The 26684-nt window shown below is 34.6% G+C and overlaps 1 protein-coding gene across 1 annotated transcript in view; it reads right to left on the bottom strand.

The window, feature by feature from the left end:
* Positions 1-3315: 3315 nt before the first annotated feature.
* The window catches only part of EEA1 (early endosome antigen 1), a 128744-nt gene continuing 105375 nt past the window's right edge, over positions 3316-26684 (bottom strand). The window contains exons 19-29 of the mRNA XM_065887448.1: positions 25540-25870; positions 24348-24449; positions 22279-22473; positions 15862-16044; positions 8874-9059; positions 7758-7889; positions 6578-6763; positions 5433-5671; positions 5056-5176; positions 4371-4469; positions 3316-3438 (exon numbers count right to left, since the gene is read on the bottom strand). Coding sequence (XP_065743520.1) covers positions 3316-3438; positions 4371-4469; positions 5056-5176; positions 5433-5671; positions 6578-6763; positions 7758-7889; positions 8874-9059; positions 15862-16044; positions 22279-22473; positions 24348-24449; positions 25540-25870 — 1897 coding nt within the window. The remainder of the gene's footprint in view (positions 3439-4370; positions 4470-5055; positions 5177-5432; positions 5672-6577; positions 6764-7757; positions 7890-8873; positions 9060-15861; positions 16045-22278; positions 22474-24347; positions 24450-25539; positions 25871-26684) is intronic.

The following is a 26684-nucleotide window of genomic DNA, read 5'->3' as shown; positions in this document are numbered from 1 at the left end:
ATCAGTTACATTTATAATCAATAACCTTCCACTCACTGAGTTTAGAAACCACAGTATTTACTGAGCTAAACTCTCTCACAAATAAGGCACAACTACATGATCACAAGTAAACAATACAATGAATCCAAAAACTAAACAAAATATTCATGCAAAAGTATCTACAGAAGTTATGAATATATGATCCAGTTCAAGAAGTACAGAATGTCATATACATAACTGCATCATGTTACAGTAAATTCACTATTTCTACAGGGAGAGGACCTAGCTATTTCCAATTCTGCTTTATACAATTTTACATAAATTTAGTAAGTTTATGCACAGTATTCACATTTGCAACAATAACTGATCATTAAAATTCAGGCAAAGGGCAATTAAGACAATAACGTGTGGTACATTATATAATTACAGAATACCATTCATCAAGCTCTTGTCTAGGAATACTAAATTGATGGCACATTTAAATTTTATGGATCAAATCATCCATGGTTTCATAGCCAAAGTGCATTTAAAAAAAACTGCTATAGTCAAATAGGTCATGAATATCAAAATATATGATCATAATTTGCTTTCCACTTAAAAGCTAAACATCTTTATGCAAATGCAAGGTTAAAAAAAAGTGGCTTTAAAGTTCCCAAAACTATAAAATAATCATAAAGCCTCTTCAAGAGAGATGGGGAACTAACAAATTTGGCAGTTACTATGTAACACTACTGTGAAGAAACAAACTAGCTAATTCCACATTAAGAGGTAGTTGAACAAAATTACACACTGCATTGAGGTTGTTGTGTTTGTTTCCCTCTTTTCTTCAAAATAAACAAATCCTATACCAGCAGCTTTGTCTTCTTTCTACTAAAAATTCTGTAGGTGTAGGTGTAGTTTAGTATACACTAACCCAGCAAGACTTGATTTTAACTCACGTTTCTGTGCTTGGGTTTAGAATTTACTAACAGGTGATGCCAATAGGCTTTGCATTAGAGCTGAGAGCTGGGACTCCATATGTGCCAGCTCTAAATCACTGACAAATAGTACCAGCAGACATCTAAAATGTCGAACCAGTAAGCACTCAGAAGATGACTTTTTAATTAAAAGAAACAGAAAACCGTTTAATTTTTGTTTCCAAAACACCTTACTGGTGAGATTAATAGCAAAATATTGTTTCATTTCTAAATATAATAGCCTAATTATTTGGGGCCTAGGAAGTGAGATTAGCTAGATGAAAAATAGAAAATCACTCAAATACATATGGTTATATTTGTTGTCCCCACAATTTTTTATGAATATGGGGGTGGGGGGACAAGACAGGGATAGGCCTTCAGTGCACCCAACTGGGAGATGAGTGAACAAATATTCTAAGCCAGAAGAATTCCCGTAAAGTTTCATATCATAAAAAAGTAATAACAATGGTGCTGTGAATGTTTTTCCAACATGCTTATTAATTTACTTATAAGTGTAGAATTAAGACTATTTGAAAGAATTTATATGAAAATGCGTAAGTAATTTTAGCTCAATTTTTATTATCCAACTTATTTTTAATAAAGATCCACTGTATTTCTTCGTTCTATACGCTCAAGGATATATGTTCATCCGAGTCCAGGGACTCAATCAGGGTCCTTAGTAGCCACTGACAACAGAGTTTACTTAAATGGGTTTTTTAAATAATTAAATGAATATATGGCAATCTCTTTGTTTGTATACATTATAGGAAGAGCATAAACATAATTTCAGCATGATATTTGAAAGCAAGTGTACATTATAAACTATGTATTGTAAATGAAATATTAGCTCCCATCCTTCCCTATTACCAAATGATTGCACTGAATGAATATATAGCTTTACTTTCTTCTTAGAGTAATAAACCAATATTAATGAGTTCTCTCTTCAGATGTTCTCCAATTTTCCAAATTAATAAGACTGATAAAGTTCAATTCCATTGTTCAGCATCCAAATAAGCTAATTTTTAATTACCCTCAATTTGCCAGTCTGTTTCAGTTCTAGTTATAATTTGGGGATTCCTAAATACATCTGTTTTTGGCGATACTCTATTATCCAACTGTTATTTCAAGGTAATTTCATAGCATTATTTTTGCAGAGTAAACAGATACCTAGTTGATATGGAACCCCAAATTCAGAACCTTTTAAAATTTAAGTCAAATTTAAAACTTTAAAAAGTTCTTCCCTATTAGGTAAAAGGAGAATATAAAGCAGAAAATATAAAGCAGAATATTTAATGTCTCCTTACCATTTTGTATTTGTTTTCACAGATAAGACTATAGCAATATCAGTTACTAGCTTTAAGATGCAAAATCTATAAAACAATTACAGTGAAGCTGAGCTATGCTTGAGAAGGTTAAACCAAATTACCTTGAAAAAGGCAGATCCATTAAAAAAGCAAATTCACATTCTTGAAGATGCTGGAGAGACAAAATGAGGATATAAAATGAAGGCTAATCTCAGAAGACTTCCCACTTAAACAGAGAATACGACCATTATACAACTTCTTTTATTCACCTTCCAACTGGGGATGAGGGTGGGAAGTTTTGTAGGATTCTTAAGACTATGTGGGAGTTTAAAAGTGAGATAGAAAAAGACAAAAAGAAAAATTAACCCTAATGTTTAAAATACAACCCGAGGATAACCATAAAATAAGCAAATTAATTTTCCAGAGGTTTTCATAAAATCCACCCAAGAGAATTTAATCAATATTGTTAAAATAAAAACCATGTTTGAATTCATAGTTAATATTTAAATATAATCTGTATTTGGAACACTTGAGTAGTAAAATTGTAACATAACAATGCAACTGAGCTATGGACCTGTGTATGAGGGAAAAGCTTTATAGTTCTATGCATTTCACAATGAGAATATTTAATAGAATTAATGTGTTATTGTGCAACATATCTGATATGGTAACATCACCCATGTACATTTCTTGATACTAAATGTGGGAGAAAGAAGTAAGCTATGGAAGAGCATTCATGTCACTTCTGAACAATGAAAGTATATTTAAAAAAATACATTGCTATTTTCCGTCCAAAATTTATTTCCATCCAAAATTTATTTACATTTCATTGGCTACTTCTAAACTTGGCATGAAAGCTATTCCGGAGTAAATGGAAAAAAGTAATGAAAGATGGGCTCGAGTCTCACAAAAATAGAAGAGTTTTACTTGATAACATTCCAAAATATATGAATTCTAATTTGGTTTAGTATTGCAACCACTGTCCAAACCGAATAGTAGTAGTCCAAGATATCTATTAAGTGTATTATTAAAAATCTAATGTTAGTGTAATATTACTCTGAAGTTGCGATAACCCATTATCCTTGCAAGTCATTGAAACATGCATCACAGACACGAACAGGCTTCTTGGAAGAAGGAGTTAAGGCATTTTTGGCTGAACACTCAGCACAGAAGATATTTCCACATTGTCTGCAGTGATGCTGTAAATGACAAAAATTAAACATTTTTAAGCATAAAAACTATACCAAAAGTATTATGAGACTACAAGAATACAGCAAACTTCACTGTGAAGGTATACTAACTTTCAAGGGATTAGCATTTAATAATATAAAATCTCAGTATGTCGATTTAATCCCTTAGTTAATTTGAATGCTTCCTATTTAATCAGATACTGTACTAAACATTTAATATGGAATTTATCTTGGAATTCTCAGAAGAACCTTAGGAGGCATTTTAATGCCTTAATAAAGTGCTTAATAAAGCATTTCTATCAGGTGAAAAATTATTCCTATTTACAAAATGTTTCAGGCATAATTTCTTCAATAGGAATATAAACTTGAAACATCACATAATGGCATTATTTAAAATGATTTTTTTTTTTTTTTTTTTGCAGTATGTGGGCCTCTCACTGTTGTGGCCTCTCCCGTTGCGGAGCACAGGCTCCGGATGCGCAGGCTCAGTGGCCATGGCTCATGGGCCCAGCCACTCCACGGCATGTGGGATCTTCCCGGACCGGGGCATGAACCCGTGTCCCCTGCATTGGCAGGCGGACTCTCAACCTCTGTGCCACCAGGGAAGCCCTAAAGTGATTTTTTTATCTCTGCTTTTTTTCCTTTAAGAGAACCCTATGGTGACTAAAACATGAGTTTAATACTGATGCACTGGTTCAGAAAATGATTATCCAAGAGAGTAACTCAGTAGGAAGGTAATAACTGAATTTAAAACTAAAATTGAAACACATACACTAACCAGAAACAAGATTTCATGAAACTTAATTCTATGTAGTTGTAAATTAAAGTTAATAAATGGCAAAACTTTAAAAATCTGTCAAATGCAGGACAATTTCGATGGTTAAAACATTGTCACTGAGAAATAAAATCAAGAACTGTAGCAATATAACAAAACCATTTACCCGTCTCACGGTTACTGAAAATCCTTTCCCACAGGCCATACAGTTTTGTACTTCATTGTCTTCAGCCCACTTTCTATTCAACGCTTGTGTATGTTTGATCTATTCAAAAAAAAAACAAAACATAATGTTCAGTGCTATAAAGAATGATTGATAATTTCTAAGTTGGTGGCCAAGTTTTAAAATGGATAAAATTTTAAAAATCAGAAATACTTTGGTCAACTTCCATTATCAAAAGTTGTTACATAATTAAGTCTGAATGACAATCAATCAATCAATCAATCAAATCAATCAATCAAGCAAAGCAAAGCAAGTTTTATACCTCAAAGGCATTGGTAATTTCTAACCTTTGGTGATTTCCCATTCATTCTAACCCTAAGGATCAATCCTTCCTTGGAACTCTGAGCATATGATCAGATCACTTCTTTATCACATAGCAACTCATTCCTTTGTGCTCTTCCCAATAATGACAATTCATGAATGATATGGCTCTCTAATCATTGGGGTCTAAGATAAGTTCTTTAAATCTTATATTTAATTACCTGTAATACCTGCAATACTGCTACACAGGCAGTAGCCATTCAAAAGTCTTATTAAAGATGAGACTTATTTTAAATGCTGAAAATATGCTTTTCACTAAGAGGTAAATTCTAGACTAAAAAACTGCCTCATACACCAGGTGACTCACTTGAAGGGACTGATTCTCTCTGCCCAGTTCCTGCACTGCTGCAGTTGTATTATCCAGCTTTCTTTGCAATTCTAGTACTTTGGTTTGAAGCTTTTCTATTTCACCTTCTCCTTTAAGACACCTGAAATAGATTGCAAAAACAATTCATTTTTAAAAAATCATTAAAGACCCTTTCTGAACACAGATAATGAACTACTTTAGTAACTTTAAACATAATACATTAATTTCAACTCTGTTGTAAGGGTTAATTTTTAAATGGCTACTTAAATACCTGCAGGAGCACTTTTCTCAAGACTTCTATTTTTTTAAATGTGGAATACAACAACCTTTTTATCACTTAGCATGGAAATAAACTAATTTTACTAGACATCAACCACCTTTCTAGTAGTGCCCTCCTTTCATCTTGATTATTTTGAACCGTTGCTTCCAATACCGCAATTTCACCCCGTAAGTCGTCCGTCTGTTTCTCAAGCTCACTGACTCTCCGTTGACTGGACTGCCACTCCTTCTTTATGGTGCCCAAGTTTTCATTTAATGCTGTAATCTGCATGGTAAGTTTAGTCTCATTTTCTTCATGCTGCTTCATTCCTACTTCTTTTTCTTTTATTTCGGAAAGCTGAGAAAAGGAAAAACAGTGGGTAAAAAACCTATTACAAAAGTAGTGCAAAATTTAAGTTAGTTGTTGAACTTTAAATATTGGCAACATAAATAATATTACTTCTTCAGGGAAGAAGGCACTGATAAAACTGATTCCACAAACATCTGTGTAATTTGAACTGACAGTGGTCATAACACTGAAATGGTGGTCAGCAAGCCTCTTATAAGATCAAACTAAAGTAAAGCAATTTGAGATTTTCCTTTTTTCCACTAGAACAGGGGAAGAACACATAGTTAGGGATAGCAAGGTGCCCTGGAGATAGAGCTGGCATTTTCTTATGTCTCAAATTCCAAATGCATCCTTTTGTCTCTATCAACCTGCCAAAAAAACAGTACTTCAAATCACTGTGTGAACTTGAAATTGCAGTTCTTCAACGAAAACATTCAGCAGTCAATTTATCTGGGGCTATCTGGACTTAATTCAACAGAGGAAAGCCAGATGCTTCCCATTTGGCATGCACAAGTTAGGGAAGGAAAAGTAGACTTTGGTCATTGTATTCCAAACTGAAGTTTCCGTTCCCCCTTATCAACATTCAGTTTGAACAAACAAATGAGTTTAACATGATTAGCATTCATGCCATTTACCTCAATCTACATAGTTATCGGTTTGTTTGTTTTTCTGGCACTAAAAGTGCCCCCCCATCATGTTTTATTGAATTTTCACTTATATAAACCAAAATATAATCACAGAATAAAATATTTCCAATCACATGTCAGCTATTTAGACAAATCAGATCTCTTGTCTTAAATCAAAAATTAAATGTTAGGTGAGCATTTGAATCATAATTTTTAAGTAGAAAAATCCTCTCTAACTGGATTAATTTACAAAATCAATTAAAAAACACACCTCCCACCACTAACTTACCAGTTTAGCTTCCTTCTCCATAAATTCTTTCTGCAGCTCATCTTCTTCCTTTTTCATCTGCTCTTTTAGCATTTGCTGGGCTTTCTTCTCCTGTTCAAGGGTTGCCTTTAGGGAATCTACTTTCCCTTGAAGCTCTAATTTCCGCTGAATCAAAAGCTGTTTGGCATCCTTGAGATTTGTTACCTCCTATGAGAAAGTGAGGCCAAAATAAGTCATCCTTTATGGTAAAAAAAAAAAAAAAAAAAATGTAGCTGAAATTTATGCAACTTATTACAATATAAACAAAGAGTTTTAGCCTCTTACAAGAGTCTTAAAGTTCAGTATTTCAAACAGTTGATTAAAAAGGTGAAATATTATGTACTTCCTGCTCAACAATCATTTAAATTCAAGTGATGCTTTGCATGCATATGTTTTGATTAAATTATGTGAGAATTTTCTACCCCTTATTTTCCCTTTCTTCATTTAGGAGGCATTTATTGGTTCAACATTTAGGCATCACACACTGTGTCAGGTTCTAGGGATATATATATAAAGATGAATTATATACAGTCCCTGCTTTAAGGTAGTCACAGTCTGGAAGAACATAATGACATAAAGAGGTAAGTAATTATAAAGCAAAATGGCAAGTATACTGATAGACATAAGAGGTATTATGAGAGCACTCAAGGGAAAATCCAACCTTTCTCTAAGAAAATGACATTTTACAAACACTTTACAAAGCAAATTATAAGCAGTTAATTTTTTCAGGTGGCATGCCAGTCATGCTAATGATAGGAAAAATGTTCTAAACAACAGATTATTAAAGGATTTTAGGAAGAAAAACGATTAAAAAAACGATCCCTTATAATCTTAATTCTAAACTCTTACATATTTTGAAGTGTACTATCTGTAAGCATAATGGATAGCTCTGTCGATTATCACCTCAATAAAATCTAAACTTTTAGGGTTACTCTGCTTTATTCAGTAATTTGAAAACAAAGGTAACATAGTTTCAATATGTGTATAGATATTATGCAACACGAGCACTGTGAGAGCGAGAGTATTTGTCAAAAAACAGCAAAACAATGTGCCTGACACATAGTATGTCCTAAAATAAATAAATAAATAAATATGTATACACAAATATTTTTAACAACACTAATACAATACAAAAGGAAAAACAATGATTATCTTCACATACCTTTATGCTTTCTTGCTTGTGAGACTTGAGTTCTTCACTCAATTTAGCAATTTCTTTTTCTTGTCTACACTTAATTTCCTCTATCTCTGCCAATTTACATTTTTCATTTACTAGTTCTTTTTCTTTCAGTGACTATAGAAAAAATGATTTATTAAAAAAAGTTTTAAATTAAAAGTAATATAACAAAAATGACTGCTACTATTTATGACTGTCTCTGCCCCTTCCACCTTAGTTAACTTGAGCAAATTATTTACCTTCTCTTGCCTCTGTGTCCTTATTTATACAATATGAACAATAAGATCGTTATAAGGATTAAATAGTTACAGTAACTATTAAAATTAATAGTGCCTGGCTAAAGTTTAGCTAAAACTACCATCTTATACTTATTATCATCATCACTATCTTTATATAGGGCGCCTAGGGAGGAGGAGTATACATTATCTAATCTCTATGCCAGGTAGCTCTTTTTAATCATTTTATAGGTAAAGGAGCAAAGACTTAGAGCAGTTAAATAAGCTATTAAAAGTAGAACCATATAACTAAAACAAGATCTGCCTGATCTAAAACCCTTGTAATTAAAGGCCTCTGAACTATAGTTCTGTCAGAACTTTCTAACCTTGAGGCACAAATCATAAATTTCATGCCAGCCTCACCAGTGCCATCGCTACAAAAACATCCACCAATTTTAAAAAATAATTCAGAGGTAATTCCCTGGCGGTCCAGTGGTTAGAACTCCGCGCTCTCACTGACAAGGGCCTGGGTTTGATCCTTGGTCAGAGCAGTAAGATCCCACAAGCCACACAGTGCAGCAAAAAATAAACACATAATTCAGGAACTGCACAAATAAAATACACCAAGAGCTTCAGGAACTGTACACTTCAGAATAATGTCAGCTGATGGAAATATAAAATTTAAATTATGAAACCAAAAAATGTTTCCTAGAATTTGAATTTCTCATATAAAATTTTAACTGATCTTTAAACGTACTGGTCATAATACAATGCTTTCAACTTTATAACTTAGCATCATATAAAATACACCCCTACTTACCTTTAGAAAAAGCTGGTTCTTAATTTTAAATACTAAGATTCTAGATTTAGTCAGAAAATAAAATACCTTTTCTTTCTGTATATCCTGTAGTGCTTTACTCTGCTCCTTCAATTGCTGTTCTTTCTTTGCTAAATCTTGCTCCAAAGTAGCCTTGGTGGTCTTCAGTTCTTGAATCAATTTATTTTGGTTTCCAATTTGATTTCTATTTGAAATCAAGTCTTCCTGTGCTAGAGAAAGCTTCTCTTCTACAGACTTATAAAAACAATTTCCCCAAATTATTATGTCATTTTTTGGCAAATTTCAACAGAAACATAATAGTTAACAGTTATACATAAGTTATGCATAGCATAGTGGAAAGTAATATACTTTAAAAAGATAGTAAATGGGCAGAAGACCTAAGAGACATTTCTCCAAAGATATACAGATTGCCAATTAAACACATGAAAGGATGCTCAACACCACTAATCATTAGAGAAATGCAAATCAAAACCACAATGAGGTATCACCTCACACCAGTCAGAATGGCCATCATCATAAAATCTACAAACAATAAATGCTGGAGAGGGTGTGGAGAAAAGGGAACCCCCTTGCACTGTTGGTGGGAATGTAAATTGATACATCCACTATGGAGAACAGTATGGACGTCCCTTAAAAAACTAAAAATAGAACTACCATATGACCCAGCAATCCCACTACTGGGCATATACCCCAAGAAAACCATAATTCAAAAAGAGACATGTACCACAATGTTCATTGCAAGACTGTTTAGAATAGCCAGAACATGGAAGCAACCTAAGTGTCCATCGACAGATGAATGGATAAAGAAGATGTGGCACATATACACAATGGAATATTACTCAGGCATAAAAAGAAACCAAATTGAGTTATTTGTAGTGAGGTGGATGGACCTAGAGTCTGTCATACAAAGTGAAGTCAAAAAGAGAATAAATACCGTATGCTAACACATATATATGGCATCTAAAAAAATAGTTCTGATGAACCTAGGGGCAGGACAGGAATAAAGACTCAGACGTAGAGAATGGACTTGAGGACACGGGGAGGGGGAAGGGTAAGCTGGGACGAAGTGAGAGAGTGGCAGTGACATATATACACCTACCAAATGTAAAACAGATACCTAGTGGGAAGCAGCCACATAGCACAGGGAGATCAGGTCGGTGCTTTGTAACCACCTAGAGGGGTGGGATAGGGAGGGTGGGAGGGAGACGCAAGAGGGAGGAGATATGGGGATGTATGTATTTGTATAGCTGATTCACTAACACAACATTGTAAAGCAATTATACTCCAATAAAGATGTTAAAAAAGTTAAATTTAAAAAAAAAGTATGTTATGCCCTTCAGTAAGATGATGTAAAAGAGAAAGAATGCTAGATAACTCTCTTGCCTATGCAAAATACTTGTAGTATTTTCCATAGGCAAGTATAAAATATTTAATAAAACTGAAGCAATTTCAAAGCTTCTAGAAATAATCTGTATTTACTAGCTAAGTGATACGAAGAATATCAAATAAGTAGGAACCATATCAAACACACTCAGAGAACATATACATAATGAGAAGATATGGGGAGACATGGGAAGAAAGCAATTTAAAAAGAGATAGTTAAACGTGACATTATATATGCATACATGTTTTGTAGGATCTATGATGGCCCTTGACATGCTAAAAGGTTTATTTAATAAACAGAAAGGGGTTTTTGTCTTGGGGGAAAAAATGTATTTCAAATCTGCCAACCTGATTAAGTGAACTGAAAGAGTAAAGTCAACCAGACATCTGAGGCTCTACTTCTAACAAGGCCATCACCCCCATCCTCTTAACTTCTCATCTGTGTGGTAGAAGTAGCGCTGTCAGTTAACACAGTCCATAGTTACTAACTGTTCGAAGGCCCAAATATTTCAAGAAGCTGAAGCTGGGGGAAAGAGCAACTTTTTGACTCATTAGATTTTGATTTGGAGGTGGATATGGTAACAGGTGGGGAATGGAAAATGGCAGGAACCTTGCCACTCAGCTGCTAAGGGAAATAACTCTAAGATGCTCTTCCACCATCTAGAAGAAGTTTATCTTTCTTATTCTGGAGATACAGTTTCTTTGAAAAAAAGGCAGAAGATACAATTCAGGAGGAATCACTGCTATCTAGGCTTGGCTACAGTAAGCATTTGATAAAGAATCGATGAAAAATAAATGAAAACCTTATTTAAAGGGCTTTACTTAAGCTTCCTGAAAGAGATTATTCCTTACAAATAACCCGGTTCAGAAGTCTTTTCTGATATAAACCAAATTTCCATTTTCAATAGTTTCCAGTGGAACACTAAAAACTGTAAGACTTCCTTTTTGGAAAAGACTTAAAGTCATCTAGTCCTTTACTAATCAAGCAGCTAAGCTTTAATTGAGTATACTACTAAGGTAGACAGGAGGGTAAAAGATGGTCCTGGACTTAAAGAAGCTGACCATATAGCCTGGAAAACAGAACCAGGGTATAAAATGGAAGTTGTACAGGGTATTAGAGCATTTGCTATGTGCCAAATGCACAGAAAAACGAGTGTGAGTGTATTTTCTGTGGAATGTTTAAAGAAGGCTTTGTGGGCATGTTGGAACTGACCTAAGTATCACAAAAGGTGAGTGTGATTTCAGAGAAAAAGAATAAAATTTGACAAAGCCTAGCCCATGCTGTCTATAGCAATTGTAATTCGGTAACAGAAGTCCTGATCTAATGCTAAAGAATACCAACACACTTGCTAGAGCCTAAAAGCAAGAATACCCCCAATCTCTAACCACAGAATTCCAAAGTCCATGGTTTAAATAACAGCCTATAAAATTCTGAACTCACAAAATCCTAGTGACTAAATCTTTAAAGTCAAGTTCAAAATATGCACTATTTTCTGAGCCAATACATGTTGTTCTACCTTGCCTGAATATTCAATCTATATCATTCAGCAGTATACTGCCGTTTCAAATTTTCCTTTTATCTTTCTTGCTTCAGACTATATTATTTTCATCTGCTCAGCATCTTTTCCCTTGGAGAACTCCCTCTTCCATTAGATGGTTTACTGGGGCTATCTTTAAGCCACCCACTGCCACTGGAATAAGCAAATCCCTGAGTAGATCAAGTGCCAACCCTGATCCTGAATACTCCAATCACATTATAGTAATGTAGCAAAAAAAAAAAGATTTTCTACACTGTTCTGTGGTAGCTATTGGTGGGTATTTTGGGGGGGGGGGGTCTGTTCAATTTTTCCCTTTTCTCTTTCAAAATAAAACTTTAAAATTTTTAGTTATTACTTTTTCTTGATGTTTGATGAAATGACATAAAGAACAGTACTAGGCTAAGAAGATTTACATTTAATTCTAAACTTTTTATCCTAGAATTTTCACTTCACTGAGGGTGCAAAATTTACAGTTAAACGCCACTTCTACCTTTCCTGGAAAACAAAGAATAGCACACAGCATAGCCAGTTTGAAATATCCAGTCAACAAATTTCAGTATTTCATAAATAATCCAGCAGATGGGGCTAAAGGCATAGATCAAGGCAGCCGGTCTTCCATTCTACTGGTGTCTTGGTATACACCATCAGCCCACAGATGGCAGCCTTAACTTAGGTGTCATGTTACAAGGTTCTGAACGTCTCCCTTTCTCTCTTATACATAAGGTCATATAATAATCACTGAAGCAAAAGAATGGCTGATCCATTATTCTGGCCTATTATAAATATTACTTGAACTTTCCTAGGAATTTCTTTCCTTTTTAAAAAATTAACTTAAGTAGTTCAGATACCTGTCATTTTGGAAGGATTAACTTCCAAATATCCTATTTCATAAAAAAATAAAATAGGGTATTTTGTCAATATCCTATTTTATTAAAATTTGTCAATATCCTATTTTATTAAAAATTTCAATATCCTATTTTATATTTGTCAATATCCTATTTTATAAAAAAAATTCTAGTGAAATGATGGTAAAACAATAAAGGGCTACTGGTCTTCCCCAGTGGCATATTGGTTAAGAATCCGCCTGCCAATGCAGAGGATATGGGTTCGAGCCCTGGTCCAGGAAGATCCCACATGCTGCAGAGCAACTAAGCCCGTGCACCACAACTACTGAGCCTGCGCTCTAGAGACTGAGAGCCACAACTGCTGAGCCTGTGTGCCACAACTACTGAAGCCCAAGCGCCTAGAGCCCATGCTCCGCAACAAGAAAAGCCACCGCAATGAGAAGCCTGCGCATCGCAAGAAAGAGTACGCCCGCTCACCACAACTAGAGAAAAGCCCACACACAGCAACGATGACCCAACGCAGCCAAATTAATTAATTATTTTTTTTAACAAAGGGCTATGAATCAGAAGAACTGAGATCCAATCATCGTTCTGTTATTGTGCAAACACTAGGCCTGTCACTAACCAAGCAGGGCCTCAGTTTCATCTGCAAAAGGAAGCTTTGAAGAGAGTCTATCCACGGCCTCTCAACAGTTGTTAAACTCCACAACAGCCTTATCCCTCTGTCTTTCTCTTCTTGCCCACGTTTACATTTGAATTTTTCTTTTGTGTATAAAATTAGAACATGATGTAGCTTTCGGGCATAATAAAAATAATTGTTGGCTTAATGAAAAAAATACTGATTTAAAAGATCTAAGTCTTATTACTGTGTTATGCTCTTAGGTAAATAATACATCCATATGAAGAAAAAACATGATTTCTACAGAACTTCTACTCAGTCATTAGGTTTCATCTTCTCTATCACCTCAATGTCCTTTGAATTCATGCACATTCTGCATCCTTACTACTACCAGCCCGAGCTGTCACCATCCACACTTGGACTACCACAAAGTCTCCTCTCTCATCCCAACGTTCAGCCACGTTCCCCTACAATCCATTCCTTCTCCTGCAGCCGGTTATTGGCCTAAAATACAAATCCGAGCACATCCTTTCAGTGGTTCCCTCCTGCCTTTAGGATAAAGTCCAAACTCTTCCACAAACCCTCCCTGACTTGCAACAGTATTGTAAAGGAAAACTAATAATAATTTAAAGCTACTTAGAGAATATAGCAAGTAAGACACTTTCTAAATGTCAGGTGGTATTTTCTTTAAAGAACTCTTGCTAATTGTGAACTTTATATATATATAATATCTACTGTTGGCCCTATGAAAATTCTTTTACCCAGTCTCCTGTTTCTTTGTCAGATCATTAGTCACCACTGATTCCTTCACTTCCTTGCACCCTGTACGTTATTCAGCCCTTTTGTTTCATATTCTCTCTCCCGTTAATCTCTTCTGTTCCATCCTCTTTAACTCCAGTTCTAATCAGCTCACAGCTAGATTACTGGAGTTTATGGAGGAAGGAAGGGAGATAGCCTCTTAACTAATCTCCCCAGCACTAGTTTACGCCAGATCCAAACCAAGCTGCTATCTATAAACCAGTTCCAGGTTGTTACCTAAATTATACCTTCTTCATTTTATTCCTCTGCTTAGACTCTTCATCCCCCCCGCAACCCAATATAAAGTCCAGTCAGTCGTCCTTGCTAGGCATCTAAGATACCTCACAGTTTGATCCCAACCTTTTTAACTTGAACTTCCAAACACAAAGCAGCACTCTAGCAAGACAATTATGGTGACTGCCTCCTGGCTTTGCTGGTTCCCATTGCTGCACCTTTTCTCAAATGTGCCCCTGAGTGAACTGATCTTTCTCAGGACTCTCTGTGTATTCAAATTCTTATATCCTTCAGGACCTGGCCAAGTCCTACCTCCTTCATAAAGCCTTCCCTATAGCAGCCTATGAATAAAGTGACATAGCATATTTATGTATATTACATATAAAAATATTCTGTGATTTTCAACAGAACTTTTCAATAAGGCATTTTAAATTAAGAAACAAAAACCCAAACATAGGAAAGAATCAAAAAGCATACTATTTCACTATGACAAAAAAGAGAAATGGCTGGGGCTTCCCTGGTGGCACAGTGGTTGAGAGTCCGCCTGCCAACGCAGGGGACACGGGTTCGTGCCCCAGTCTGGGAGGATCCCATGTGCCGCGGAGCGGCTAGGCCCGGGAGCCATGGCCACTAATCCTGCGTGTCCGGAGCCTGTGCTCCACATCGGGAGAGGCCACAACAGTGAGAGACCCGCATACCGCAAAAAAAAAAAAAAAAAAAGAGAAATGTCTAACTCTTCTGCGAGAGAATACAAATGTTCCATTTCACTTAGAGAATTGATACCTTAATGCTACATAAAAATTGTTTACCCTTTTTCCATAGCCTTCATTTTAGTAAAAATGATACTTTAATCAAACAGTATCGCCAAGGACAGAATATCCATATATGTTTAGATAATTAAGGTTAAGTTTACTTTGAGCTATAATCTAATTTTAATCATTATGCATTCCAGTAGTCTTGGAAAGTTGACTAATATATAAAACTGAAGTTAATATTGCTTGACAAGCAACTGTAAAATTGCTTGCATTTTCACAAGTGGTTTACATTTAAAACTCCTTAGATTTTTTTTAGGGCTTCCCTGGTGGCGCAGCAGTTGAGAGTCCGCCTGCCGATGCAAGGGACGCAGGTTCGTGCCCCGGTCCGGGAAGATCCCACATGCTGCGGAGCGGCTGGGCCCGTGAGCCATGGCCGCTGAGCCTGCACGTCCGGAGCCTGTGCTCCGCAATGGGAGACGCCACAGCAGTGGGAGCCCCACATACCGCAAAAAAATAAAAAAATTAAAAACTCCTTAGATTTTTTTTAACAGCAGTCCGTTTTAAAAGTTATTTTTTTTACATAAAGGCAGCAAAGTCCTTAGATAAGCCAATGTAGCAATTAACAATTTCCAAATTATTTCTATTAAAGATGTTATTTTTAAATGCCTGTATTTACATATATATTTTGTTATATAAAACAATTTAAAAAGCATGTTTCTCCAAATATAATAATTCAACAGAAAAGAAGCATGGTATTCCACAAATACTAACATTCCTGTGCCCATTTGGGTTCAAATCAATCATTTAATGAATGTCTATAAACAACTTACTGGTTTTTATGATATATAATATAGTTCACTATACCTTAAGATCTTGCCTTGTGGCAAGAAGTTCAGATTCCTTCCCATAGAAATCAGATTGAAGCTGTTTTAGACTTTCCTGACTTTTTTCATAGGTATTTTGTAACACTGATATTTTCTGTTTCTCTGCTGCAAGTTCCTGTGCTGCTTGTGTTGACTGCTGCTGTAGTTTATTCTCAAGTTCTGTCTGAAACATACAATAGTTATTTAAAACAGTATGCATACCAAAAACCAGTTACAAATATAGAATGAAATCCACACAACTAAGATTCCTAAGAACAAACTGAATTGTAGTTATGCCCTAAAATTCTACTTTAATAAAGTGTAACTTACCTTATAGTTACAAAATTAAAGAATTACAAAATTCAACAAGTCCTAATTTAAAAGACAAAAAACGAAACAGCAATTAAATAAAGAAAAAAGAATTTCACTGAGAATCCCAAGTACCAAGGTCTCAGGAGACTGAAAGTAACAACTACATTCTGATGGAAGATACGGTGCTGCATGCTTTAAAAGATGATATAATTTAAGGTTGAACTATGGGAAATTTCTACACGAAATAATTAAAAAGCCATTACTAAGTTGAAGTATACTGTTTCTACTCCTTGAAATTCAAGAATAACAAGAAATTTCTACAGGTCATCTTTATTAACATCAAGGCAGAAGAAGAGAAGAAAATGTTGCAAAGGTGCAACTCCTCTAAACTCTAAACCTTCAGTCTTTAAGAAGATTCAGGAGATATGCACAAATTATGACATAAATAAAATATATGTAAGCATAGCATGAAAAGCACTTGGCTTTTAAAATAAATACACTTCAATGAAACTGCTGTTGAAGTCATCAGCGACCCCCTTGTTCCAAAATCCAGTATTCATGCCCTTGTCCACATCTCATTGAACATCCCAGCAGTCCTTCAAACAGTTGATGATGCCCCCTCCTAGAAACATTCTTCAACCTGTTTTCCAGGACATCTTGTGTTTTAGGTTCTCCTCCTACCTCACTGGTCATTCCATCTTAAAATCTTTTACTAGCTCCTCTCTTGTTTGATCTCTCAATACTGTGTGACCCCAGGGTTCAGTCTCTAGCCCTCTTTTATTCTATATACAGTCTCTATTTAGAAGAGCCCAACTAGACCCATTTTTATTAAGAATATAGATATAAAGTACTGTAGTTTACAGCTAGGCCTTGAAGTATCTTTTTGGGATCTGTTAGGAATAAGACTGATATTGCATTGTGTGTAAACTGCACAATGTGGAAAGCTGATATATCTGTGCAAAATCTTTGCCTCTGTGCTGTCAGTGTGATGTGCTTTCTGCATGGCTATATACTACTAATGATTTATCAAAACTTCTAAAACTTAAATTACATGGTAAAAGATCTGTAAGAGGCTGCCTAAGTGTTATTTGGCACATAAAGATAATAGTAGAAGCTGAAGACATGATTGCTATATTTCAATGTTTATTCCCACTCAACATATTGCCTTCTAAGCTTTCTTTTTTTGTTCAAGGCATGATCTTAAAGATATGTTTAAGTTAATGGACATAATGCAGGGTTCCTACACTGTATTGGCGTATGTTGGTGGCCCTCTGTGCCCTAGATATATGCACACAGGGTGCAGGTAAAAAGCTACAAAGTGAAAGTTGGTTTGGATCCTCTTCATTTCGTTTGTTTAGCATTTCTGTTATTTTTCTCTACTTACAAGTATTCCTGTGAATAAATCCTTGTTAAGTTTATTAAAAAGTATTTTAAAAAATATTGTTTATTTACAATTGACTCCTGAATTTATGTCTCTAGCTCCAACCTCTCTGCCTGAACTCTGGGCTCATTATATCCAAGTACTTCCCTGACATCTTCACTTGAGTGATTGATAGATATCTATCTCAAGTAGAAATCTTGATTCCTTACAACAACCCTCCTCCTGAAAAACATGCTACTTTCCCCAGTAAATATGGCCATCTATCCAACGGCCATCTATCCACTTGTACAAGCCACAAACCTAGAATTATTCTAGACTCCTCTTTCCATCATCTCTCACCATCTAACCTATCAGCAAGTCCTGATGACTCAGCTTACAAAAGATATTCCCAAATCATCCACTGCTAACACTTTAGTTCATGCCATCATCTTGTACTTTCTAGACTACTGCAATAGTTTTTCCATGCCTTTCCTGCTTGCTCCTTTATGTCCCTTTAGTCAGATCCCACCATTCTCTGCTCAAAATCTCCTAATCGATTCTAATTATCCTTTGAACAAAATACATCATTCTCTGTTATCTTATAATCTTCAAGTTTCTATGTTTATGCCTTTACCCCTGTCTACTTCTCTGAACTCATCGCATATTACTCTTCCTCTCTCCATTATACTTAACTTATACTGGTCTCCGTTTTTAGAAAATACCAAGCTTGTTCTAGCCTTAAGATCTTTGCACTAGTTGTCCCGCCCCGACCACTATATGGATAGCTCTTGTATTTCATGTATCAGCTCAAATCTCTTCAGAGGGGCTTCTTTGATCACCCAACCTTTTAGTAGGACTCTGTCCCATCACTGTCTTTCACATCACCCTGTTTAAGTTTCTTCCCCTCAAGAAAGTTTAAGTCCATGAGAATAGGTTCCTTGTCTGTTCACAGCTACACCTCCAACACCTATAACTGTGTCCATGGCACAGAATAGGTGCCTAGTAATATTTCTTGAATGAATAAATGACAAACAGATGGGAGGTGGACAAATAGAGCCCAGGACATCCATTAAGAGACTCTTATAATAGTCCACATAAGAGAAAAAAAATAGCCTAGACTAAGACTGTGGCAGTTGGGAAATAAGAAAAGGGGATAGATTCAAGAGAGCTAGGAAGCAGATTGCCAGGAGGTAGTGCTAACTGCCTATGGAGGAAAGGGGGCTCATCACCACACACATTATCTGATAACATCCCACATTACCTCCAATTTAGAGTCTTCACAATGAAGAATTCCTGGACATTGTTTTTCGTGTTGAAGACTACACTGCATTTTTTTTTTTTTGGTCGAATACTACTTCTTTTCTTTAACATTTTCCCCCCCACAAATCTAGTTTTCTTTCTCTTCAATCACCTTTATGGCTCAGATAAGCCCTCTACAAAGTCTCAACACTGATCATAATTGCCTTCTGGGTTCATATTTGGGCCTTCATTTTACTTACTCTAAATGACAGGCTGATTCATTCATTCATTGTTTAAAAAATCATTGATAGCTTATTTGTTAGAAAACACAGTTTTCTGACTTTGAGGAATTCAAATCTATTAGTGGTTAAGTTAAATAAAAGAAAATTAAAAAAAAATAAAAAGATCAGTGTAACAGCTTGATAATGGGTTTAACTGAAGTAAACCCAAAGTTTCAAAGGAGAATACAGGAGGGTCAATCATTTACAATTTATCCTTCACAAGCTTATCAGTTTTTGCTCTAAAACAGGTCTGACTACATTTCTCCCTTCTAAAGATTTTTACCTTTAGTCTTCCAATATTAAAAATTTAAAGTGGAAACAACTATACAACATCTACTGTGATCTGATTTCATCCAATTCTATAGCCTTATCTCCCCTCACTTCTCCACTTACGAGGTATTCCAATAGCAAATCTTCTATAACGACATTTTTTTTAAGTTTCGCAAACTTTGCTAATATTGTTTCCTCTCCTTTGAAATATCTAATTTCCTCTTTTTTTTAATCTTTCAAAATTAGGATAGTCTTCAAAGACACAGTTCAAATGCTAGCTCCTCTAGAAAGCCAGTCAAAATTTCCATTAAGTTTGAATTTTTCTCATTCTCCTTTCTACTACAGTTTTCTTTTTCCCTACATACCTGATTCCTCATTAAATTATAGGCTACTTGAGAATAGGGGCCATATCCTATTCATTCTGTATTCCCACATTAGGTTTCAAATAAGGTTGGTACAGGAACTGATGACTTATATAGCCTTGCTGGATTTCCCTGTGACTTCCAAACAATCACAATCACATTTTAAAAATGTATGTATATGTGTGTTTCATATAGATAGATAAACGTAGATATAGATATACATGGGGTGTGTGCGTTGTGTGTGTACTCATACACATCTATACCCATTTAAACTTTATCCTTGTTTTTCCTATTTCACTGTGGCCCAGTGAAAAGTTTCCAGAGACCATCACTGTATGGTTTACCAGGCAAAATGACACTCTTAGATCATAGTTTGCTACACTTATATATAATATCCAACAACTATTTTGCTTCCACATGGCACTCGGCACACACAGTACTAGGTACTTTAAATACATTATCGCAATCTTTTTTTTAATAGATCTTTATTGAAGTATAATTGCTTCAAATTATCTCAACCTTTACAACTCTATGACCCTATTTTATTTAGTCCAGAAAGATGGATCACTTTCCTGTGACCATAAACCTAATGTGTGTCACACAGAATTTAAATTCAAATTTGCCTGCCTCTAAAATTTATCTTCTTTCCATGATAGTACACTGCTCCTCAATAAAACCAAACAATTCTTGCCTTTCAGTGATTCTCTACGTACTCCAAATTCCAAGTCTAATTTACAGAGACTGGCTATCTACCCAACACTCCCCCAAAATGCTATCCTCCCCAAGGTTAAAGGTGTTCCTTTTCCTAGCATTCATACACTGACACAAGAGAACTACTGCTATGAATGTTTGTGACACCCCCCCCCCCAAATTCGTGTTGAAGCCCAGATCAAATGTGATGGTATTTGGATGTGGAGTCTTTGGGAGGTCATGAGGGTGGAGCCCTCGTGAATGGGATTAGTGCCCTTATAAGAAGAAACACAAGAGATAATCTCAGTCATATAAGGATACAGCATATAAGGATACAGAAAGAAGACAGCTGTCCACAAGCCAGAAAGTGGGCCCTCACCAGACACTCAATATGCCAGTGCCTTTATCTTAAACGTCCCAGTCTCCAGAACCATGAGAAATAAATGCTTATTTTTTAAACCACCAAGTCTATGGTATTTTTGTTATAACAGTCCCAAGTAAGACAACTACCAATAAGAACATTTCCTCTGAATCTCAAAATTCTTAAGGTGTCATCTAGTAAAGCCATGCAAAGTATAGGCAATATATATTAATCATAAATCTGGAAGAAATCTTACTATAATTAATAAGTTAATAAAAAAGAAAATGTGCTAAAAATAGTTGTTGGTTTTTTTTAAATTTACTAAGTCATACTGTTATAAAAATGAAGATCTAAGGAAAACTTGAATATGAGGCTAATAGATGTGGGAAAAAATGACCTCAAGATATCAAATCATAGAACAAAATACATACTATGATAATTATATCCTGATGTATGATTATATATAACACACACAAAAAAAGGATAGACAAATTTGTCTATTCTTGTTTGTGTTATTAGAAAATTACTCTTTTGCAAAATGGCCATAATAATAGTTATAAAAATAGTAGTCAACATAAAATATGTATTTGTGCGGTTAATTTTTTTTTCCTCTAGTAATGTGACAAGCCAACTATTAATAACATGACATATTTTGCTTGTTTTACATACTAGGGATCTTATATCTTTCTACTCCATGAACTAATTAATATGCATACATCAACAGTGGAGAAAACCTCATTTTGTTCAAATATTAAGTTCAATCCACTTTTATCAACTCTTAGTCTGGACAAGTATTAAAACATACTTAAGGGGCTTCCCTAGTGGTGCAGTGGTTGAGAGTCCGCCTGCCAATGCAGGGGACATGGGTTCGTGCCCCAGTCTGGGAGGATCCCACATGCCGCAGAGCGGCTGCGCCTGTGAGCCATGGCCGCTGAGCCTGCGCATCCGGAGCCTGTTGCTCCGCAACGGGAGAGGCCACAACAGTTAGAGGCCCGCGTACCGCCAAAAAAAAAAACATACTCAAGGATGAAGAATGGATGCTTAATAATAAATCAGGATAGGTTTGGAAATGGAAACCATTATAACTTAAAAAACCAAACAATTATAACTATATGAAACCTATACTACTGAATATTTAAATATATCTCAATTTGTGATTTTTGTTCTTGATTATATTCCCTTAATGAGGATAATTTATTTTTAAATTCCTATAAAATTTTCTAATACACTAGAAATGTATAAATTATTCTCTTAACATTGTTAGTTATATCTTATTTTACAAAAAAGGTAGTTTTATGCCTATCAGACAAATGATTAGTGTTAGAATTTCAAATAAGAATTATCTAACAACATGGTTATAGTGAATGGAAATCCAGACATAGATATTTAGTCATGTAATTAAGTGCATTTATACATTTAACTTAGAAAAAAATTTAAGCACATGTAAAATTTTCTTTGTTGTAACTCATCTGTGTTACTATCATATTGTTATTTTAACTGCAAAGTTTTTCTTCCCATAAAAAGTAAACAAATATATCACTACCTTCTGTGAAACAGCAATTTTAACCTCTCCTTGGAGTGCTTCAATTTGCTTTTTCTTCTGTTCAGTCAATTGCTTTAGCTCATTTATGTTACTCTGAAGTTGTTGTTCTTCTTTTTCCTTTTGTGTTAAACTATTCTGGGCCTGTATGACTTGTCCCTGCATTGAACTGAGCTCCAGCTTCAGTTGATGAGAAGTCTAAAAGAAAATAAAACCTGTTTAGCATTCATTTATCCACGCGACACACATTTATTGAGTACCTACTCATGTCAAGCACTACTCTAAGTAGAAACTACTGAGTCTATTGGCCACAATCAGTAGTAAACCAAAAAGAAAAATCCCTACCCTCATGGAGCTTTCATAACTGACACCATTCACTACTGGATGACATGCTGGATTAATCTTCAATATTTGTTTAATCTTGCCTTTCTTTTTAACTTACACATTTGGATGGAGCTTGCAAATGAGCTAGATTAGTGTTCTCTTAAATCATAGAAAAAGGGAAAATCAACATCAATCTTTAGATTGCTGAAATGTCTACTGTTTTGAATATTCTCAAAATGCTAACTGCATTCCCTGACAGTCCAGTGGTTAGGACTCGGCGCTTTCACTGCCAGGCCTGGGTTTGACCCCTGGTCAGGAAACTAAGATCCCTACAAGCAGCACAGTGGGGCCAAAGAAAGTAAAATAAATAATTTTTTTTTAAAAATGCTAAATGAGCCTGTTGGCCACAGTGAATCAGAAAGGATAGCTTCATATTAACTGTGATAAAACGAAGATAATTTTTGGCAAATATGTTTAGTATCTGTCTGATGACACTAAACTATACCACACAATTGTTCCCTCATTTAGAGATTTGAGGCATATTTTGCTACTACCTTATTTTAACAATCTACTAGGATATATTTCTGTTCAAAATTAGATATCATATAGAAGTCACACTGAGGTTCCTCTGTGGCCAAGGTGAACTACACTACCTCTCACCCGTCCAGCCAAAGTCATGTTTACATATTTTATGCATATTTCATTAAGAACCTAATTTGAGCATCTGACCATTCAAAGTTACTTTTGAAAAAGTTTCAGTGCTATATATGGATGCTTCAGCTTATCTCCAATACAAAGGAAAATATTTTTGTGCAAAACAGGAGTCAGGTAGTGTTAATAATGATTATGTTATGATAACCAATAATAAAGTAATAGCTAACATTTGACCATTTATTTTGTTACAGCTGGTATTCTGAGCACTTTGAAATATATTAACCCATTTATTTCTCGCAATAATCCTATGACACAGATTCTACTATTAGCCCCATCTTACTGCTGAGGAAACTGGAGCACAGAAAGATCAAGTCATCTGCCTAAGAAGGCAAGGCAAGACAGCATAGCTAATAACTGGCACAGTCAGGATATAAATTTGCACAATCTGGATTCACAGCTTGGGTATTAAACCTCCATAATTTTGCCACTTACATGGCTGGCATATAAAGCACAGGCGTCTTCTTTCAATCAACAACCAGAACACAATCACACTAAAGACTTGTCAAGACCATGTTTTGCTGCTTTATCAAATCTGATCTCTAGAAAGCTACATGCCTGGACTCTAGCTGCTAGAGGTATGTCTTCAGAGAATAACAATATATATTATACCCATTTATTTCCTCATTTGCTTGTTGGTTTTGATGGAGAACAATAGAAGCATTAATCATAGAAAAATCTCTGAATTGTTATACAACCATTATCAAATATGCTATTAATATAAATGTCCATGAAATAAAGAGCCCTTAAAATGTCATTTCTATGGAAAATCTATTAAGACTTTTTTTATCCATAGTAATGTTCCTTAATCTAGATTATCTAATTATAACTCTATAGTTAGTTGACTCAATTTTCTACCTTTATTAATAATAATCCTTTATTTTGGGCCTTTTATTAAACTAGCTTGAAACTTTTTAGTAGTAGGTAGAACACAAATGAAAAAACCTTCTTTTGACTTAAGTATTGTGAAAGTATTTTGAAAATATAAAGACCTTATTATGCTTTACATATTTTTTGTTATAGAAAAAAAATCTTACCTCCTTCTCTTTTTCAAGTGACTTTTTCAGTTCATTCTGTTCCTTATGCGTGCTTTCTGTCTGTACTTGAAGTTGTTGCTTTAATTCTTTGCACGTTTTCTCCTAAAAAAATGGAAACTACATTATGCAGAAAATATTTGTAGTGAATTTAAGAATTTTGGTTTACAATCTCAGTAAGATCCACACAAGGAAATAAACCAGAATCACTGATGATTTAAGATGGGACAAAATCATCCATTTCAATACTAAAAACAGGCAAATATTACAGCAGTAAATGGGGAGGGAGAGGAAAAGGCTAAGAGTTTCTATTATCAACCAATAGTCACAATAAATACTTTAGATAATATTTAGACAAGATTTTAGAATACTTTGGAAACCACAGTTTTATGTCTCAGAATTAATTAACTTATACTATTTTAAAAGTAGAATAATGGGCTTCAAAAAATGGAAGCAAATTTTTTTAAAGTATTGAAACAACAAACAGAAATAATCACATATAACTTAAGTGGGAAGATGTACAGATAGAAGATGTTTCCTCCAAACAGAAAGGAACATAAAAGCAACACAAAAATCATGTTTTTTATGGTACTCAACACTTTCACTGACCTTCATATTGAGAACAAAAGAATTTTACTTTTGCTGTTATTCTGGGTTAAAATATTTCTGAGAATACATTCCTCTTTACGCATTTCCTGAGACTCAGATTTTTTTTCTCTATAGTTTATTTTTTACAGTATCTCTAAGACATGGTATTATCTAGAGTTTTAGAAAATTGAATAAAGAATTAAGAAAGCTTATAGCACCAGAGTTAAAAATCATTTAGATCTTTCTGGTCTTCTTTTTTTTTTTTTTTTTTTTTATAGTCAAGTGAAAAACATTTCAACTAGTAGCTATATTCTCTGTGGAAGTGTCCCTGAGGACAAACAGGCTGTAGTCTTTCCCAAATCTAGCACCAGACCCAGAATAGAGAAAGACTATATACTCAGCTGAAAATTTTCTGGGCCATTGGAAAATTACACACACAAACACCAATATCTTTTTCTCAGGTTAAGTAATCCCAATTCCTTTCCTCTAAGAACACTTAAAATCACTTAAATGCAGGGTGAAAAGTCAACAGTGAATTAAGCAGAAAAGTCACTACATTTTAAATAAAAATCACTTCTACCTAAGACAGTAAACATAAACAACTAACCAAATCTAATACAGCAGCTTTTCCTTTCTGGTTTTCCTTTTCAAATTCACTTTTGGAGTTCTTCAAAGAATCAGAAACTTCTGATAATTTCTCTTTTGCTGCAGAAAGCTCTGCTACTAGAGTTTCTTTCTCCATCTTCACTTTTTGTAGTTCTGTTACTGCTGTGTGAACTTTGTTATTCAATTCCTTGTGCTGCATCTTTGCATCTTGACTTAAATTTTCAATTTCTTGTTTAAGGACTTTTTTTTCTTCTTCTTGCTTGGTAAGCATTTGCTTAATATTTTCAAGCGCTTCAGATTTCTTCTGTAGATCCAACTTTGTATTGGATACTCTAAATATTTAAGAAACAATTTCTTTAATAATGCATAATTTACCATTCAAATAAATTACTGAGTTTTAAAACTTTCTTGTGTAGTTAAGAAGTAAAAACAATAATTTAATGTCATAAAACCACACAACTGAAAAATGCCTTAGAACATCTGATCCAATGATTTAACAGATGAAGGCGATTTTCCTCAAGTCAAATAAATTAGTGGTAAGGCCAAGATCATCTAAGCCCATGACTTAATCCAGTCTTGTTGACCACAATATATCACCAAATAAATCTGTGCATATAGCAAACCCTCTAGTGTATGACAGCCAGAAATGTTTTCCCATGTACCCTAAAGAACCTATTTATTACCTTAGTCTCCATGCACATAGAACTCTGACTCTTTCCTTGAAAAACTAAAACACATTATGTGTTTGCCAGGTCTTAAACTTGAAAACACATAAGGTAACCAGGAAAAATAAAGTTAAAAAATAGAAGAAATATTTCATTTCAAACATGGAGGAAAGACAAAAGATTTACTTTAATCCTAGAGCCTAGCAGATTATATAAAAGATTTGTTATCATTTGTCCTTTAATATAAGTTTTCTATACTGGAATGAATTAAAAAGTTACAAGAACCTGAAACTAACATGATATTGTAAATCAACTGTATTTCAATTTTTTAAAACAGGAAAAAAAAAGTTATAAGAATGAGGAAATGAAGATATTGTTTTAAGAAAGTTAAAGACTTTGCTTTCATTAAAATGAATAAAATTATGCATATTACATATCAAAAGAAAAGAACACATTAAAGATCAACCATTTTTTAAAGTGA

This window comes from Phocoena phocoena, chromosome 11 (genome assembly GCF_963924675.1).
Source record: "Phocoena phocoena chromosome 11, mPhoPho1.1, whole genome shotgun sequence".
Classification (NCBI taxonomy): domain Eukaryota; kingdom Metazoa; phylum Chordata; class Mammalia; order Artiodactyla; family Phocoenidae; genus Phocoena; species Phocoena phocoena.
This window is presented reverse-complemented; position numbering and strand designations above follow the sequence as displayed.